At 41.2% G+C, this 20,986-nt stretch overlaps 1 protein-coding gene across 2 annotated transcripts; it reads right to left on the bottom strand.

Moving 5' to 3' along the window:
- Positions 1-10,881: 10,881 nt before the first annotated feature.
- On the bottom strand, positions 10,882-17,024 carry uncx4.1 (Unc4.1 homeobox (C. elegans)). 2 transcript variants are annotated; one of them, XM_036557485.1, is made up of 4 exons: positions 16,685-17,024; positions 15,404-15,579; positions 11,459-12,194; positions 10,882-11,401 (listed from the first exon to the last, which is right to left on the bottom strand). In XM_036557485.1, exons 1-4 carry the CDS (start codon positions 16,992-16,994, stop codon positions 11,250-11,252), a joined length of 1,374 nt encoding a protein of 457 aa, XP_036413378.1. In that variant the 5' UTR covers positions 16,995-17,024; the 3' UTR covers positions 10,882-11,249. The 2 variants fall into 2 exon arrangements, with proteins under 2 accessions (XP_036413378.1, XP_036413377.1); XM_036557484.1 differs by having other exon boundaries at positions 10,882-12,194.
- Between the last annotated feature and the right edge of the window lie 3,962 nt (positions 17,025-20,986).

Raw genomic sequence — 20,986 nt, 5'->3', positions numbered from 1 at the left:
TTCCCTAAAGAACTGTTTGAAAAACACATCTGTGCATGTGAAGAACTACACTCCTAAAAATAAACATGCCAAAAAGGACTATTTGCACAATGCTACAGGAGAACCACTTTTTCCCCTAAAAACTTTTAAAGGATGGTTCTTTGGAGAACCTATTTGTAAATAAGACGTATGTGTATGTTTGTGTGAAGAACATTTTTAAAGTTTAAAGAACATAAAATGTTCTACAAAATGTAAGGCCGACATAATATAAAGGTTCTTTAAAGAACCCTTATACTGGTATAGAACCTTTACTTTTTTGCGAGAAAGTTCTTTAAACCTTTAAAAGGTCATTCACACTCAAAACATGGTTCTTTAAGGAACAAAAGGTGTTTCTTCTATGGCATCACTCTTCTTATACATCTCATTTACAAAAATGAAAGAACCGTCCACTAAAAGGTTTTTTAGGGAACCAAAAGTAGTTCTTTCATGACATCTCGCAAGAACTAGCACCTTTATTTTTAAACGTGTGATGTCGCTATTCTGCCGGTGTCTCAGTTGAAAACATTTAGATGTATAATATTTTTGTGATTTTATTATTAAGGACTACTTCATTTATGTCATACGTAAATATTCACTTATATTTAACATCACATCAAACATTCACTGCACCACAGTGTTATTTAGGTCTGTTGCAAGTCTGTAAAATTCTGTACATTTCTATACTTTTTCCTAATGTCATGGTTTTCTTGTCTTTGCTCCGCACTCTCAAGTCTGTCTCCTCCCTTGTCCCACCTACCTATTAATGTTTCCACCTGTGTTTTGTTTGTTACCCTCCTTCCCAGGAGTTTGCCATCTTGTATTTGGTATATGTTTCCGTATTTCACTGCGCCTTTGTTTGGTCTTGAATTGGTCTGTGTGCTCTTTATCTTTACCTTGTGGTTTCTGTGTTATTCGCACATGCATCCTGCCTATTCGTGATAATATATATACCTTTTTTACTGCTATAATCCTCAAATTTCTTTTGAAATTAATAAAATATATTTACATTCTTAAAAATGAAAGTAACAAAAAGGGTTCTTTGAGCAACGCCATAGAAGAACCGTTTTAATTCCCTAAAGAACTTTGTGTAAATTAGACGTGTGAGTGTGAGGAACCTTTTTAAAGTTTAAAGAACACAAAATAACTGTGCATAATATGTTTTAAAAAAGTTGTCTGCAGTGGTTGTGTTTACTTCTTTCCAATTCAGAAATCAACAAAATATATCAACCAAACATACGCAGCTGTAGAACCATTTTTGAAAGGTTCTTTAATCTTTTAACTCTATGTACAAATAATTGTATGAACTGCTGATACAGAGTAACAGAGGCTAGAATGGAGGAGTTTATTTCCGCCTGACTCATAGGTCTCTAAATTGATCTCTGAATCTTGCCGTTTTAGCTAGACACTGTTTTGGATTATGTCTCTGTGGAGATCGGCGAAGCTTTGAAAATAAAGACCCACAGATTTACTTGCGTTTGCTAATTCGGCGCTTATGTTGCAAATGAGACCATCGTAACTGCTGCAAATAACGGATCATAAAATGGTTTGCGGGAATGGAATCCTGAGATGTCAAGCTTTCTGAAAGTATATAGGCCCTTAGAAACAGAAACGCTGGGTAAAACAAGTTCCACTATTGGTTTACAGACAGTTGTAATAAACATTGGCACTTATATTACTTCAACCCACCACAGAAAAACTTTATCTTTGTCGTAGTTGCGAAGAACGCGGGAATCAAAAGTAAATAAAGGATGTAAATGCTTCGTGGAAAAATTCCTTCACAGCTGTCAAAGTACGGTAACGTCAGCTAGTGATAAAGCGATGGATAGGTGAGAATAACTGTAACCAAAACGCTAGATTAGCCATGTTAGCTGGAGATGTTGAAACAGCTTGCTAACAATAACCAGTTGGCAAAAAGTTAAACACGCACACATACTGGCAGGGGGGCGTGTCGGGTCGTCGTTGCCCGTAGTGCCACTGTTGATGTTTCACACAACCACTGGCTCCAGTGAACGAACATCTACTCCTTGGCAAGCACTCGCTCTCTTAGATACCGATAACTTTTGAGAGAAAAAATGAAAACTGTTCCACTGAAAGTGGCTGCAGCAGCAACTTTAAAGTTCTTTTACTCCGTATGAGTTTATTCCTTTGTTAATTGCACAAACTCATTTTTCCTCCACTCATGGTCAGCGGACAAACCACTGAAACTGAGATAAGGTTGTTTTTGCTTCAAACTCAAACACTTGAGTGAGCTGTACACACTCAACTCGTCTTTGTTGTTACTGTTATAGCTTTAGTGGAAGCAGCGTTGACCCTGCGCCGACTACTTCCAGCAGAAAAAATGAGGAAATGTGAAAAGGGCCTGTTGCCTCACTGTCTTGCTGCATAAAATGGTGTAAAAAAAACGGAACTAAACGGAAGTGTGCCAGTACAGTGGTCTAGAAAAGTTTAAGAACTGTATACAACATGTTTTACATCATAGAGAAGAATCATTTAACTATGCAAAGAATCGCTTATGCCTTTAACTGGTTCTTTGCGTTCTCCCGGTTCTATGTAACCATTGACTGTACTGAAGAACCCTTAAAGAACCTGATTTTGAGAGTGCGCACATCTAATGTAGAGTGCTTATCTGTCGGTTCATACATTAGATGCTATGAACCATAAGCATCAACCATAAGCATGTTCAGCCAGTATCTTCTCTTTAAGCTTAAGCATTTTATCATGATGAAATATTCGTTTTTCATGTGTCATCATGCCCCTTGTTGTTTTCATGTACTAAATTAAAATGTGTGCTCCTTAAAGGGAGGAAAATATGGAACTTTCATATGAAGTAACAGGGACAGGTGTGTTGTGTATGTTTGTGTGTGTGTGTGTGTGTGTGTGTGTGTGTGTGTGTGTGTGTGTGTGTGGTCTTCTTCCTGTGAGTAATTCTCTGAAATGATGAGGCTCATAATGAAACACATTGTCAGGTGATAATAACAGAATGAAGTCGAAGGTTCAAAATCGCGGGTGTGAGACCATCACACCAACACGCTGCCGGCGAAGAGAGATTGAGGGGGTTTCATTCAAACAAGTCGGTCTCCACATACAGTTTTCGGCCTTCTTTTATCATATTTTTGTGTTTTGTGTAAACCCGTATGGGGTGGGGGTGGGGGGCGGTGATGGCTGACGGAGGGGTCGGGTTAACAACGGTTCAGGGTGCAGAAATACGGTCTTACACGCTCATGTAATAGAATTTGGGATAATCTTTTATCGCAACGAGACACCCATGGAATTGATTTGAAACAAAAACACGCCATAGCAGCTGAACATTTCAATTTATCCCTGGCTTTAATAAATGTTTGCCAGGCATCATATTTAAACGGCCTAATTCCATTTTTTACGATTTAACAGTCGTGCCTTTTTCCATTAATTCTCGACACACAAAAGGAAGGCTTTGCTTCCCTGCCATTTATTGAATAAATATGAAAATAAAACAGATGGAAATATTAAATAGATATGTGGGATTAGTGCATGCAGTAAAACATAAGTGTGAGTGCATATGTAATACTAATATCTCAGTGCATGTGCGAGAGATGGAGACGGAGAGAGGGAGAGAGAGAGCTGTTAAAAGAAAGGATTGGTTGCTAGCTTCACTGCTAAGCAAGGTTTTTTTTTTGTCTTTTCTCAACTTTTTTGGCAAGGGCATCGCAAATGTAAATTAAGGTGGTGCTGTGCTTAAAAAGACCACATTTGTCTGATAATTCCATTCAAAGGACATTTGGCATTATAGCTTTTAGACTTTGGACTATTCACAAGGAACTTTCTGGGACTAGACATGGATTTTCAGGCCCACATGGCTTATCTGGCCATGATGGTCCAACCAGACCACTCTGACTCTGTGTTGATTTAAAACATTGTTGAAGTTTCAAAACGTACCATTTTTTAGTGACAATTCCAGCGCATTTTGAGCAGGACTCAAAAATGCTAGCCAGTACATGACTAGCAAGCACAGCTTTGAACAGTTGTACACACAAAAAATCATATTTTTATTAAAACAGATAAAAAGTTCACCTTACCGTAGAAAATATCGCTGTTGTCGGAAGAAAACCTTGTATCTCCAAAATGGTAACTTTACAGAAGAAGGAAAAAAACTACTTTTCCTTTAATGTAAGTCAATGGAACCAGACTTTTTTCCAGGTCGTTTTGGGTAATTTCTTTTGGTCCATTCTTCATGAAATTTACATACAATATAAACGGCAACAGTGATTTTCAAATTATGTCAAAACTGAAAGAATAAAGACCTCATTGTTTTTTTTTTTGTTTTTTTTTTACTGGGATCACAGTCATAATTAAATTTTTAGGAAGAGTTTTTTGCTATTCTGCCTTTAAGAGCAATCTATGTAAATGAGCTCTGTTGTGACTGGCTGCTCCATATTGTGCCTTATTAAAAAAACACCCATTTGGAATATGTTGTTTATGTGATATTATGAGAACCAGCATCTTCACATACATCCACCTACTCCGCCTGCAGCAGTTTAGCTCTGCCCTGAAGAAGTTGAAGTTATAAGGAGTGTTTCAACCTGGACTACTTTTTGAACGAGGTGCAATACAGAGCAGCCAGTTAGAACAGAGCTCATTTACGTATATCAGTCTTAAAGGCACAGTATGAAAAACAGCCTGTTTAATGCTAAGGGATACAGGCATGTTTGGGAAAAGCTCCTGTAAAAATAGTTTATGGCTGTTGTGAGTATATGTAGCCACACAAATGTCATAAAGCGACCTTGTGGATGAAAATAAAATACAACAACAATGTAGGCTGTGGGCCTTTTTAAAATGCAGGTGCTGAAAAGGGATTCTTTGGAGTGATATTGTAGAATAACCTCTTTGTTTTCATTAAAATAGTATTTCATTTGGTGCTTTTTTAAAGAACCATTTATGTAAAGGTGATAAACCAAGTGTGAAGAACCTTTAAGTTGAAGGAAACTCCACATAATCCAATTAAAAACTGTACCTAGAATCTTACAGCACCTTCTTCTGTTTCATTTCCAGTGCATTTACTCGGAGCATAAGAAGCAGAAAATGCAACCAACTTCTAAGACTGAACTTTGAAAGGGGTGTGGAAAAATATCCCAGGAGATTTCTTTGAAAAACTCTGAGCACAGTATGACTAAGAGTTTTTTTTTAAAAGATCACCCATTTAAACCTCACTAAGATAAGTCGGCACATTTTGCTATTTGAACAGTGGTTCAGAAGTGATGCTCTTTGAGCTAACATTCTTCTGTACAGTGTTAAAGGTGGCTTTTTACACATAAAATCTAAAAAACACATAATTTATCCCACCTTCTGTTCCTTAAGTGGTGTGGTCCCAGCTCATTTGCAGATTCGCTCATTATTCAGAGCCCCAGAATGTACCTACAAATGTACTCCAAGCATTTTTCAATATGATCTTCTGGAATGATGCATTAAGAGTATCGTGGCTATTATATGATTTCCATTATTCTGATCCAATTAAACAATCGAGACCCTCAAGTGCGCATGCGCTGGCCGTGTGTGCATGTCAGAGTGTTTGATTGCACCATGATGTTGAATCGATTTGACACCTCGGGATGAGGTAGCTTATTTTTCACGCTTGTTTCAGCCTGCTTAAATAAATCGGGTCTCATTAGACAGCTGCCGGGCCAGTCTAATTTATCCAGGCCGTCAGCGGCTTGTAGCACCTCAGGTCCCGAATCAATCACCGTGCTCAAGAGCCAAACCTGAGCCCAAAACGTGGCTGATTCGCCTGCCAAATGAAGCTCCCGAAAACTTCCCTTGTCATCCCCGGGCATGCATTCTCTGGTGTTTGTGGTGGAGCACGAGAAGCAGCAAGTTGATTTGCGTGTTTTGCGATGGAGTGGGAATGAGGATGCTTTGATGCTGCACACGAAATCCAACTAATGCTAAGTTTGCTTTCACGTGGATTTCATTTTGGATTCCCATTCACAAAAGGAAAACCTATTACAATACACTGTAGTGTGCAAAGGTCAGAGACCACACTTCATTTATATCATTTCCAATTCATTTTTCAGTAGATTTCTGAGGAGGTTAGATATAAAATAATCCACTTAGATAAAGAAGAGCAAGTCAAAGGAAAATAAGTGAAAAACAGGAATTTAACATATTAAAGATACAGAGAAATTGGGCCTCCTAACAACCACCTGGAAGACCTGGTAGACACCCAAACTGTCAGATAAACAGCACTTAAAGGACTGAGGAAATAGACAAAAAAGAAAAAAATGCTTCTGTATAACTTGAAATTACTGAAAATTACACGAAGGAAGGGTGGTCTCTGACTTTTGCACAGTAATATATCACTGCTGTCGGAAGAAAACCACATTTTCATTTTTGTCGTTTTTCAGTTTTTAACGTAATTTGAAAATGCCGGTTGCCCTTTATATTGTGCATAAATTTCATGAAAAATGGACCAAAAGAAACGAAATTATTTGGAAACAAGTCTGGTTCCATTGATTTACATTAAAAATAAAGTAGGTTTTTTCCTTCTCCTGTAAAGTTACCATTTTGGAGATACAGGGTTTTCTTCTGACAACAGCGATATACTACAATGTATTCTTTGTTCACAATATACTGAAAACATATAGCCTATTTAATGTTCACTTCACATGGCAGCAAAAAAGCTTTTAAGAGGAGAGTTTCTAAGACAGGGTTCTTCAATTTCCGGTCTTGCCGGTGTCCAGTACAGTTTGGTGAATTCCCTGCTCAAGTTTACCCATTAAACCAGGCAATTAACAGACGTGCAGAACCAGGTGAAGGGTTGAAACCATCAAACTTTGCTGGATTCTGGTGTTAGACCACAACAGATTACAAGAGTTTAAATCGGTGTACCATATGCTGAGAGAGTGAGGGAGAGCGAGAGATGCAAATAGGCCTCTTTAAACCACGTCGATAATTAATTGCGCGCATTTGTTTCTATTAAATAAAAATAACGCGTGCTGAGGAACTCAATTAGCGCTAATTATGCCTGATATCCTCATTTGAACATTGCGTAATAGAAGCATGGCGCATTGGCATTTACTCAGTATTTTTTTTTCTTTAAAACAAAAACGGTGGCCATTGCGGCTTCGGGGGGGAGTGGAGGATGGATGGATGGGTGCGCGTGTGTGTATGTGTGCAATCCCTCTCGGGAGAGAGAGGGGAAATTACATACGGACGGGGAAAGAGGGCTACAGGAGGTGCTAAATTAGCAGCCTGATCCGCACTTATTGGCGCATGCACTTCCCCCATTAGCCAGCTTCGACAGGCCTCCCCACAACCCAACACCCCCCGACCCCCCACTTTCCTTTCCCACTTTCCCAGCAACCTAAGCATGGCCGCTCCATGTGTTTCTCTTGCGCACGAATGAATGCGGCAAACGATCCAAAGTGGACATTTCTCTTCTGGTTTTGTAGACCGAATAGGATTCATAAGGTGGGCTTGTTATTTTATGTTGGTTACTGGATATGGGGTACGTCAGTGTGTGCATATGCACAGATATCCCAACAGGAAGTGAGCGCATACCCGGAAGATCTATACAGAGGCCTCCTAAACGTCCACAAATGAACACTCTTTTTTATTGTTCTAAATTAGTGAGAGCAAATAAGATCACAGTTCTGACAGTATTAGGTTCTACATCCAGATGCAAATGTGTCCTGCACCACTGGAACATTTTAATAATGCCTGATTCATAAAGCTACACTTTTAAAAAACAAAATTTGGAGTAATGCCATAGAAAAAGCACTTTTGGTTTCCCAAAGAACATTTCATTTAACAGTTCCTAAAAAAGTTATGTTTGCAAACTAACCCCTTAAAGAGCCAGGGCCCATCTGCAGGCCAAAAGTTTTATTACATACTTCTATAACATAAGAATAGCTCAGCCAGTTTGCATTGACATCCCTGTAGTTACTGAATAATAAGCTTTAGTATGTAATAAGCCTGGGATTTTAGGAGTTAAATGTGCTTGAAGAATGTTATATTGCAAAGAATCAAGGAATCAATCCTGGTCCTGGAGGTCTACCACCTTGGAGAGATCAGATCCAACACATCTGGTTCTAACATTCAGATGCACCTGAAAGGCCTTCATTACCTGGATCAGGCATTTTAGATTAGGGGTGGAGCCAAACAATGCAGGGTGGTAGATCTCCAGGACCAGGATTGGACACCCCTGATCTACATAAAGTAAAGATTCTATAGCAGTTTTAAAAATGGGTAACACTTTCTTAAAATACCACGCTATGGTATTTTGTAATGGCATTATAATGTCTTATAAACATGTCTAGAAAGTGTTACCAAATATTTGAACTGTCTGTCCAAATCAAGAACCATTTAGAACCCTTTATTTTCAAGTGAGATTTTAAATGAGTCTAATGCATTGTATCGTATCGTTAGTTTTTTCGCTATTAGGCCGAAAAAGGTGCCCTACAACATCTTAATAAATGGCCACTTTCTATTGCTAGTCATACAGTTTCAGCCTTCATTTGGGCTGAACCTCATTTTGTGTCTTTTCTCCTCCAGTCTCTCTCAAAGGAGTCAGAACATAGAGACCTTCCACACTACCTGAACCGGAAGTTCCTTTTCATGTTCTCCTGCACGGCAAATGATGAGAGATTACACAATTTTCCTGCTATTGGTAGATTTTACAAGTAGTCCTTGCAAAGATAATAATGACCTTTCTGTTTCCTAATTCAGACAATATAGTTATGTCTGGTGTTGGACCTCTTCTAGATTTTGTCTTTCCAATACCCCTAGCTCTCTCCTTCCTTCCCTCCCTCCCTCCCTCCCTCTCTCTCTCTAATTATTTTACCCCGTAATCCCACTCTCATGCAGTGCAAACAGCACTAGCCCGGATGGAGAAATTATGTAAATATTATTTAAGCGGGCTCGCTATCTGGGATTCATGAGGTAAGGCTCGAGACCCTCCGTTTATTTTCAATTTATTTGCAAATAAAGGGGCTACGATGACCAGAGGGGATGGGGGATGTGTTTGATGGGGTAGGGGGGGAATAGGGGATGAGGGGGGAGTTGGGTTGGGGGAGAGCTGATATCATCATATCAGCCCTCTGGATAGAATTTCGCTCTTGCAAAGTGAGCACGGATCCCCAAAAAGCATGAACGGATTGGAAAATTTCTGGAAATTCTGAAGCTACTGATGTGCCTTAAACGAAACACCGACACTTCACGCCTGCCCGATGCATCTGTAGGCCTCGCTACATGGAGCCGGCTGGGATCCCTCTAGACACAGACATCTCTCTTCCATCACAATCATATTTTTCCATCCACGTCCGCCCCGGCCAGGCTCGCTTAATACTTTCCTGGTGCAGATGTGCCCGCGCGCCCCGCGGGAGCTTTTCCTTCTGGACCCTCGGAGCCACTATTAGAGCAAATTTGACTGTAGGTGTGTATGTGTGGCCATGTATTTAGCTCGTGGTGGGGACCAAAGGCTCCCAGGATGATGGAAAACAAGAACATATTTATCGTTGTGGGGACATTTGGCTGATCCCCAGGATGATTTTTTCTTTTTCTGGTAAAAAAAAGTCATAAGATTTCCTTTTTGGCTAAAGAGGAATGGCCATTTGGAGTGGTTTCTAAAGAAATTTGCCAAGTCAGGATTGTGTACAGTAGTAATGACAGGAACCAGACATCTGAAGTGTTTAATGCCTCTCACAGGAAGTGCTTACATTAAATTGTTACAAATACACTTCCTGAAACCAGAGATATTATTTTGCGATCATTTCGATTTTTAGAGGATTTTGGCCTAAAACCTATTTTTAAAAATCCAGTCATGGCAGAGACGCGCAGGACGCTGTGAGGAAAATAGTCCCAAAAACAATATGTATTTCTTCAGATTTGCCACTATTTAGCCATTATTTAACCAAAAACCCAGACGACACATGTAGGTTCACTGGTAGTTTTGGATAGTAAATAAAAGGGACTATGGACATCACAACCCCTGGTTTCTGTCTTTATGCAGAACATCTGAGTCGGTTAGTCTCCCTACAGAGTACCATTTCACATCAGACCACTCTGAATGACTCCGTTTACATCTCAAAGATCTGATTATGAAATTCCCCCTTAAGGTTAGGGGTGGGTGAGGAGGAACATAACAGTATTTAGCTCCAGTCATTCCAAAGGCAAAGGAAAAGGCGATGGAAAGACTCCACAAAGACAGGAATACACTTGTGTGAGTGTGTGTTAGACACACACACACAGAGAGAGAGAGAGAGAGAGAGAGAGAGAGAGACTGTCCCATTACACGGTGACACATGATCAATAGGCCGATAAGGCGGGAACATCAATGCGCGCGAGAGAACAATGAGGGATATCATCGAGCATCTATCTTAATATTGCCGCCTACACGCGCCCCTGACAGGACCGCCTCATGAAAATTCCGCCCCACGAATCACCCGGGCGTTTCCTCTCTCTCTCTCTCACACACACACACACACACACACACACACACACAGCTGCTGAGGCTATTATTTCCCCATTTCAATCTGACTCGCCAGCCTTTCATGCTAATTCTATTATTGTTGGAAGTTTATGTGATTTCATATCGCTGGAATCGGTAATGTATAATAACCCTTCAGGCTAGAAGAAAAAAAGAAAGAAAGAAAGAAAAAAAAACGCATCGTCCTAGCCGCCACCGGGGAAAATAATTACTTTCATATGAAAAACTCGGCACGAGCTGACCGGGTCCTACCGCCTGCGGCGCGAGACCTCCATTCCCTTTTGAACGGGTGAATGTTGCTGGAGCAATAACGCGCGAGCCTTCCAAAGCGATAAACAAAAGAAAAGAAAAGAGAGGGAGGAGAGTAGCATATCTTTGGCGCCAAAACATATTTTTCCTTGTGTTTCTTTTACAATACTTTTTTTTATTATTTATGAAAACGTTACATATATAAATATCTTTGATACTTCATCGTTTGTACAATGTTTGAGGATTTCACGTTGTTCAACGTCCCGACTGCGTTTTCTGTTCCCCCCTCAGGAAAAAGTCTTGGCCTAGTAGACACAACTAGGCCTGTTCAATCGAGTCAGAACAACGGGAAAAAACTATAATCCACCTGAAGGAAGAATATCCTTTCTCAGAGAGCGAGAGAGAGAGAGAAAAACGATTTTTTTTTTTTTAAAAAAAGGAGTTCAAACAGTCTGGTGTAGAAAAAAGCCGCGTGTTGATTAGCTTTGGGAATGTGAACAGGTCCACCATGTTTCTGTCACTTTCAGTCCATGTCTGCTTCTTCTCCGTTCGCGTTTTCCTGTGTTCTCGAGTCTTTTTCGTCCTGCTGCGTCACATCCGACTCCCCTCCGTCTGAAACCTCTGTCTGTGGTGGTCTAACCTCGGAGGACCCCCCTGTTGTTTCGTTTGAGCTGACTGTGGGAGTTACGTTTTGATTGAAACAGCTTTCCCGCGCTTTCTCCTCAGCGCTGCTCGCGTGATGTTTATGTTTTGGCGCGTTTTCCGGGTCCGAGTGCGTAAAGCTGGTTTGGTTGGAGTTGGAGTCTTCTGCGGAGGACCACCTGTGGCCGGGGTCGCCCGCTTTGGCGGCGGTCTGCGGCACCATAAAGCCCAAAGGCTGGGTGATGGGGTACAGCAGGAAGTGGCCTTTGCCCACCACGGGTCTCTGAGGCGGTGGCGGCTGAGGGAAGTCCAGCGCGGGCCTCCGCCTGGGACTCGAGTCGGCCAGCAGGCTCTCCACGCTGAACGGGCTGAGCTTATGAAAGGCTGAAGGCCGCGTGACGTCGCCGTCCGAGTTCCGCGGGGAGCTCCCCGCTTCTGGTTTCCGAGCTCCCGCCAGCTCGGGGGCGGCGCTGGCTCTTTGGTGGTGGTGGTGCGGGCTGTGGTGAGGGAGCGGGTGAGGAGGGGCCGCGGGGTGCTGAGCCGCTGCCGCCTCGCTGTCGGTGCTCTGCGACACGCCGCTGTCGCTGTCCGAGCCGGGCGTGTGGAGGAGCTCCCCGGCCGAGAGCTTGCTCTGCGAGCGCAGCAGCTTGCGCTCCTGCTTCCGCTTCTTCTTCTCCAGGCGCTGCAGCTCCCGCCGCGCGATCTCCTCGGGGTCCATGGGCTCGCCGCTGCAGGTGGTCGGGTGGGAGTTGTGCGCCGGTCGCCCCGGCCCTTTCTTGGTGTTCTCTTTTTTCCGCCATTTTGCCCGCCGATTCTGAAACCACACCTACGGCCAACAAGGACACCTGGCTTAGTTAATGCCCCCTAACTGAAATACCTCACCTGGACAGATTATGGTCATTTTATAATATCATATCCACAGTACAAACTGAATGATTTTAACATGCTCAGGAAAATTTTACAGAACTTGTTCTGATTGGTTTAAAGCGATGCAATTTTGGATGAGCCCAGGTGAATACATTTTGATTAAACATCATGCACTTTTATTCACCAGGATTGGATTTGCTTCATTGATTTGTTCAAATCTAGCACAAAGAATCAAAGCTCATCTGCTTAGAAAAAAAATCTTTATATTTTTGCTCAGCCAAGTGCATAGAATTTATGCACCAAAGGAAACATTTCTGACTTGGGTTAAAATAGCCTAATATTGACTTAATAATAATGAGGGATCCAGTGTAATTACACTGAATGCAACTTCTTTCAACTTTTTTAGGTTTATAAAATGGCCTACAAAAATGAATGAATAAAAATGAAGAATATTTCACTGCAAAAAGGAAATTTAGAATTTCAGATTAGGGTTAAAATAGCCTAATATCGATTTATTAACAGTAAGGGGTACAGTGCAATTACACTGAATGCAACTTCATGCAACTTTTTTAGGTTAATAAAATGTCTCTCAACAAATAAATAAACATCACATATTTAAAAGAATATTTCACTGCAAAAAAAAAAAATAAATAAATTTAGAATTTCAGATTAGGGTTAAAATTGCCTGATATCCATTTAATAATAATGAGGGTCTAGTGTAATTATGCTGAACGATTATTAATAAACCCTGTTTAAGAAATAACTAGGCCGGGGGACAGTCAAATGACACTGAATAGTACCATGTGGGTATTTTTACTCTATGAATACAAACATATAGTATACTGAATATATATTACAGTCCATCTTCATTCGCACCTTTTTGGCATGCACTCTTAGAAAAAAGGTACTAAAGGTACACTGGGGTTGTACCCCTTATGTCACTGGGGTGGGACTCTCAGGGATTCTTCAGTACCTTTAGTTAGGGATCATGGTTGTATTCCATTGAAATTCTGTTTTCTATTTTAAGTTGTACTGACTCCACACACACTGTCTTGACTCTACCTTTTTATTTGACTGTTCTGTTTTAAAACATTAGGTTATGAAATATGTACAAATATGTACCTTTCCCAATGGGAAAAACATATTTAATGTCCTTAAACTCACTGTTGTACCTTTGTAAATTTGCATTGTTTATGAACAAAAATGGATAAGCACATTTTTTCTGACAGTGTGCTAAAGTGCACATTCTTTAAAAAAGGTTCTTCAGGGGTTCTTTAGTAAAGACAGTGGTTCTATAGAAACATTAACACTCAAACAACCATTTGCACACATAAGTGGTTCCTCAGATTGATGGAGACTTTTTGAAAATTGTACCAAATAGCACCAAAAAAGTGGTTTTGTATTATTACAAGCTTCTCCAAAAAGCTTCTATATGCAACCATATACACATTCTCCATCAATCTGAAGAACCTTTTCACCATGCAAAGAACCATTTAAGCATGCAAATGATTCTTTTAGTGTTCATGGTTCTATGTAAATTGTTACATAAAGGTTCTGTGCAGGTACATTTTTCATTCATTAAGGTACAAACAATGTAAATGTTCCATCAAAGGTACAGCAGTGATTTTAAGGTCCAATTGTGCACCTTAAATAAGTTTTTCTAGGTGAAAAGTACGTATTTGAACCTTTTCCTAACCTAATTTAAAAGAAAAAGAACAATAAAATAAAGTGCCTGGAGACAAGACGGGGTGTGTGGAGTCAATGCAGCTCAGAAAATATAATTTCAGTGGATTATGCTACAGTTATGTTACCTGACTAAAGGTACTGAGATGTACCCTTGAGGGTTCCACCCCAGTGACAAGAGGTGTCCTGCCCTAGTGTAGAACCGTTTTTTTTTTACTAAACCCTTGAGGCACCAGGCGTAGTTCTATATCTACGCAAATCAATTGCGGCAAAATGTGCGTCGTTTCGCAAAGTGCGTTGCGGTTTTAGTGGCAGCTGCTCATTCATTGCAAAGCCTCGTTCTCACCATTGCAGCTCTGTAGCCTTGCTGGTTTGCCTTTTGCACCCGCGCTGATTTGAGCGCCAGCGCACTTTTTGGCGCACACGAGCCGGGCAGCAGCCCTCTTTCTCTTTCACACACACACACACTCACACACACACCAAGCCTCCCGCGCTCGGGCCCTTCTGTTCAGCGCTGATAAGGCATCCAGCAGCGGGGCTGAAGCCGCAGACTGACACCAAGACCGCACGCGACACGATAAAGGAGTTTACATCTAGACTAGAAAAGCGCGCTAATCTTCCTGGAGGAATACGAATAATCGCAAGTTAAGCTCCCCAAAGGGAAAAAAAACACACACAAGAGCACTTGTCTCCTCCCGCATCGCCATCACAATAAGCGATTTCAGTGCACATGCAAGACTTTTAAGCGTTTCACGCGCTTTTATACTGAAGAGGCTGTCGTTACAATCACTCATAGGCCTGCATTAATAGCGTCAATGCTACAACAGCTTTGATCATTTAAGCACTTTTCTGTTAATAATCAAGATCTAAGGTTCCCCACAATAAGAAAGCACGTGCATGTAGCCTATTGGTATGTAAATGTTGACGAGAAGAAGTAACAGATGCATTTAGATGAGATGCACTTAGGAAATCACGCTGTTGTCGGATAAAAAACACGTATCTCCATTTTTGACGTTTTTCAGTTTTTGACATAATTTGAAAATACCTACTGTCCTTTATATTGAATTGCAAGATGAATGGACCAAAATAAATGGACCAAAACGACTTGGAAAAAAGTCTCCATTGACTTACATTAAAAGTGAAGTACGTTTTTTCCTTCTCCTGTAAACTTACCATTATGGAGATACGAGGTTTTGTTCCGACAGAATCGAATCGATCAAACTATGGCTAATATCTAATAAAATGATAATTAAATGTCAGCTCAGTCTTTGTCACGTGGGATTAAAATGTATAGAAAATACGCACTTGATTGTGAAGATTACATGCAATCCAGATGCTGTTAGATGTTGACCAATCAGAACAAGTTTGCACTTCCCCTTTTTTCATGTTAAGTGTAGTCACTGGTCATGAACGGGTTAACTGATCTTCAGATCGTCCCAATAACAAAACTGAATGTTTGTTTGTTTGTTTGTTTGTTTTTTTTACCTGCACACGTGACTCGACCAGGTCCAGGCGCAGCGCCAGCGCCTCGCGCATGAACACGTCCGGGTAGTGGCTCTCGCTGAACGCCTTCTCTAGCTCCTCCAGCTGCCAGCCCGTGAAGTTCGTGCGCGTTCGCCTCCGTTTACAGCCTGGACTCTCCTTGTCCGGGTCGCCGGCGTCTAACGAGCGCAGGGAAACAGCAAGTGAGCCAACGTCACTTCAGATTTCCTACCGCACGAGCTAAAGGGGCCGGACGTTTAAGTCGGTCAGCTTCAACATGGGTTTTGATAACCCAGCAGTGATTTAATGTAATGAATGAAATGTAAACCATAGATGTGTTATATATAACCAGTGTATTTGTTGGTGTGTATATATATATATATATATATATATATATATATATATATATATATATATATATATATATATATATAAACACTTCACTATGTTATGCATGTATATATGTTGATTTCAGTGGTAGCATCAATGGGAATAAAATCACTGGCGAAATTCCAACTAAAATGATTCATTTTATTTTATTATAGTTCATAATAATCCAGTATTCCTTCAAGGCTTTTTAGGCCAGTGGAGCCTGAAAGATGCTGTTGTTTTACCCATGCAACATTTATTAAATTATAACCTTGCACTCAAATTACTTGTATAAAAATATATAATTTGTTAAAAACGTTAATTTCTTAAAAAAAAAAAACTTTCAAATTAAAAACTTAAAAATTTAATTTCCTGTTATTTTGTCGCTATTTAAAAAAAAACACTTCAATCTGAAACACAACACTGCAGTTTCTTGCACATGAATTAAACCTGGTCTTGGACTAAATGGGTGTTTCTCCATGTTAAATTGTATTTAGTCTTGGTTCAGGCTTAATCTGTGTGTTGGAAACCAGCCACGTACGGTTAAACTACCCACTGACCAATCTTAGATTCTTATCTTTAAAACGTCGAGTGGATTCAGGTGTTATTGGGAATTGTTTGGTATCTGTATGTTGTGTATTATTATATTCGCCACTAAATATGATTGTTGTCTATTTACAGCATTTGTTTTTGTTTATTTAGAAAGAATAAACTGAGGAGCATCATCTGAAACTACAAAAAATAAAAAGCAGAATCGTGGAACAGATTCTTAAAAGGTCTTAAATGAGCTGAACCAGCCTGAATATTACAGCATATATGACAGAAAGTATGTACAAATATCTATTACAGTCATTCTCTACGAGTTTTTATACAAACTCGTACAAAACTAAAGTCAGCTGGTTTGTGTTCGCTCACCGGACAGTTTGTACTGCTGGCCGTCCCCGCTGACCCCGCAGGCGGACGCAAGCAGCGGCCCGGAGCCCACCGAGCACGAGCCGTTGAGTAATCCGTCTATGGAGAAGGGCACGGCGGCTGCGGCGGCGGCGGCCGCGGCCGCGGCGGAGGGCAGCGCGTGGCCAGGCAGCTCGTACACGTGGCGGTGTCCGAGGTGGTGGTGGTGGTGATGGTGGTGGTGGTAGGGGAAGCCCAGGCCGACCACGCCGCCGCCCAGCGAGCCTCCGAACGCGGCGTGCGGCGGGTGCTCGAGCGCCCTGCTGTCCATCATTCTCGCGCACCCACCTCCGCCAACCCTAGCAGCCCTCCGAACCCTCCAAACCCTCCGTGGAAAGCGCACGCGGCAGCGGCGGCGGCGGCGGGGAACGAGGGAACGTGCGCATGCTCTGCGCTCTCGAGCGAGGAATGAAGAGGAGCGCGCTTTCCGCGCGTGAGAGTGTGTGTGCCTGTTTTTTTTTCCCCTCTCCTCTGTTTTTTTTCTCCTCCCCTCTACTTTGTCAACACCGACCTCCGCTCCGGCGGGGAATTGAGGACCCAATCGGGAACGCTAATGGGCGGTGACGTCAGAGACGCGGGGTTAAAATCCGCTTTTTTTCGTACCGATCGCTAATTACGCGTGACGTCCATCCCGGTAAACAACGGCGCCGCTGTCACAACACCGCACGGGATGGCTCGGGGTGGGAGGTGGAGGAGGTTGGGGAAGGGGCGTGGCGAGGTGGGCCATTGATTGATTCCTATTTAAATTTTAAAAAGATTTTTTTTTTCTAGATTTATTTCTAATCCCAGCATTTCATTCGCCTGTGGAAAAGAAACAACAGTTTTTTTTTTGTTTTGTTGTTTTTTTTTTTTTGATGGGGGGCTCGTTTAACTGGAGGTCTTTAGAGTGTTCTCCAATTACAGGGAGGCGTCCTGCTCCATAACAGACTCTCTCCATCATAACACTCCGCTGTAGCTGTCAGAACCAATTTGCAGTTACACGGCTTTCGCCAACAGCAGCCCGCACCTTCGGAGGGTTTTAACGGTTATTTATTTATTTATCTATTTATTTATTTACGGTTTTAAACGGTCATTTCTTCCAGTAAGTGTGAAGACATCAGGTGGGAGTGCTAAAACGTTTAGGAGCTTATAAAACATCAAACAAAATGAATATAAATCATACAGCTCACCTTTTCTTGGCTCAAACCAAATTGGCCTATGAATTGAAAAGCCTAATTAATTGAAAACAGTGATATATATATATATATATATATATATATATATATATATATATATATATATAGAGAGAGAGAGAGAGAGAGAGAGAGAGAGAGAGAGAGAGAATATATATAGACAAAATCTAAAACTGAGCGTGAATAGGCTAAATACACATTTTCTAAACCGTGTATCCTTCTGTGTGTATCTTTGATATATACACAATTGGAAAAGGACTGCACACTCGAACTTGAATTTATTTACAACAGCATGTGCTTCACCATAACGGTCTCCTCAGTAACTTGCCAAGCAACCGAGACCCCCACCCTTCTCCACGCCCCTTGATTGGATTTGTGGGGTTAGACTGCTGAACCGGCTGTGAGAATGCAGAATAGCTGTAATCTGTAGGTCTACACGTTTTGTACTATTTGTACAATTTGTCAGGCGTACACGAGCAAGTTAGGCTGCAAAATGGATATTATTATTATTATTATTATTATTATTATTATTATTATTATTACTATATTTTTACTGTACTTTTTTTTTTACTCATTTTAATGGTTTAACTTCTACTACTACTACTACTAATAATAAATTATTATTATTACTATTATTATTATTATTATTATTATTATTATTATTAGCGATGATAATAAGAGCTGTGTTTGTAAGGTGTCTAGAGAGTCATTCTGGCAGTATAATGGTCTCAGGTTGTGGGCTGATTCCTGATTCCTCTCTCTAAGTGGGCTACTGGCCTAAATGTAAAGGGTGTCCAGCGGGCGATAACAGCCTCATTTCGCATTATGAGAGAGAGAGAGAGAGAGAGAGAGAGAGAGAGGCTGCCATGTTCCTGAATACAGAATGGTAATCAATCCTCGGCGCGTATAAAGTGCAGGCTTTCCCTCCCTCCTCCTCCTCCTCCTCCTCCTCCTCCTCCTCCTCCATTACCGGGAATTAATTCGACTTTATTTATCCAATTTCTCCAGCTGCCAGAATGTTAATTCGAGTTGAAATTTGCTCCCCGCTCGCCTCGGCCGCTCGCGCTGACCCCTCGGCGCCACCCGGCCCGGCGTGTTGTAATAACCCCGCAGCTTTTCCGGCAGAAAGGCGCGATAATTGTTACCTTATTAGCATGCAAATGGTTTAATTAATATTATTATGAAGAAGCGTATAATCCGTCCGTCACTTGACCCCCGCGGTCTCTCTCTCTCTCTCTCTCTCTCTCTCTCTCTCTCTCTCTCCCTCCCTCTCTCTCTCTCTCGCATTTCAATGCCTTCATTTTCCAATCGCGAAAAAGAGAGACCCCCCTCCTCTCGTTTTCAAAGCGCGCGACATAGAAAGCCTCCTCGTCGAGCGCTGAGAGCTCGTTTGATGCCGGCCGCTTTGTACGCCCCCCGCCGCCGCCCGCCCCCCTCCTTCCATCTAGCACACTTTAAACCCCAAAACATTTCATCACTCTCTGCATGCGCGAATTATGCAAATGGTTTTATTCTTTTTATTATTTTTTTAGCCTCTCTTCAGCATCAAAATCCAATAATTGCCTCCTTGTCGTTTGCTTTATTTTTTATTTCTTTATTTTTTTGCCTTTAACATTAGAAAGACTCTGTCTAACGCCTCAATCACCGCTTCGGAACGCTCGTGCATGGCAGGACGCAGCGCGCGCCTCTTCCCAGGAAGGCGGCTCCTGACCACGCGGCCCGTGCGAGGCCTTCCTGAGCCTCTTCATCCACAGGGGAGCTTTAAAAAGAGCTTTAAAAGTCAACCTGGAATCAGACTGGACTTACTTTGTGTTCCTGGTCATATTCATCAGAAGATAGAAAGACAGAAAACTGTCTGCGAAATGTTATAACTTTTGCACGTGCTATGAGTTTTGATGACGTCACGGTGCACCAGCAGGCAGGAAAAATAATCAACCTTATCAAAACAATATCAACCTTCAGTGCTTTTTATGTTTTGAAAAGGCAGAAAAACTCAAAACACAGTTACTCTTCACATTTTTGAGAAGGTACTTATTAAATTACTAAATTCCAAAAATATACATAAAAAATAGACATGTTTATAGACAAAAAATTAACCATCAATGCATAATGACTTCCACTGACTTGAATTTGATGAGTGCGCAGGCACAGAGCTCAAGTCTATCATTTTGATTTTTCAACAGTCGTAAACTGAAACAATGGTGTCAGAAGTGGGAAACATCGAACAAAGTCATATTTACAAGTGGTAAATGAGATTCTCATGATAAACAAGTTTTCCAAGTACGCACATGCATGCAACTCAGTGTGCCTTTGTCATTCTTATTAGATGCAAAGAGCTATACTAACCTGACTTGGACTCACTCACTCGCTCATGTCTAGCAGGCTGAAGATTGTCCACAGTCCAGGGGGCACTGTTAACACTCAGGTAGCTTTTGGTGCTTCATAAGTGCACTCTCAGAAAAAAGGTACTAAACTCTCACTAGGTTGTACCCTCAAGGTTACATCTTCATTTAGTTAGGGAACATAATTGTACCCTATTCCAAGATGTATTGACTCCACGCACCCTGTTTTTTCTCTAGCTTCTTTTTTTTCTGTTCTGATTTAAAGCATTAGGTTATAAAAAGGTACAAATATGTACTTTTCCTCTGGGAAAAAGTTATTTAAGGTGCACTGTTGGGCCTTAAAACATTGTTGTACCTTTGAGGGAACATTTGCATGTTGCATGTTTGTCCATTAATGAAAGAAAATGTGCCTACACCGAATCCTTTTTTGACAGTGTTGTTCTTGACATTAGTGACACTGTGTGTCCTTGTTATTTAAACAGTGGTGTGCTTCACTGGTGCCTTTGCGCTGGTAAAAACAGTGAACATGGCAGTGAATGTGAAAAAGTATACTTGATGTGCTTCTCTGTGATCTATATGGGGTTTTTTAAACCTTAAAGTGTCATAACTTATGTTTTTTATATTCAACATACCAAATTGTAGGCTAGCTGGTGTCATGCTCACTTGACGATGTTACATTTTCTTATGAAAAACAATGGCAGTCTCTCAGATTGACCCCTAGTGCCATATGTAGCAAGGTACTTGTGAATTCA

The sequence above is a fragment of the Colossoma macropomum genome, unplaced genomic scaffold, assembly GCF_904425465.1.
Source record: "Colossoma macropomum unplaced genomic scaffold, Colossoma_macropomum, whole genome shotgun sequence".
Classification (NCBI taxonomy): Eukaryota; Metazoa; Chordata; class Actinopteri; order Characiformes; family Serrasalmidae; genus Colossoma; species Colossoma macropomum.
This window is presented reverse-complemented; position numbering and strand designations above follow the sequence as displayed.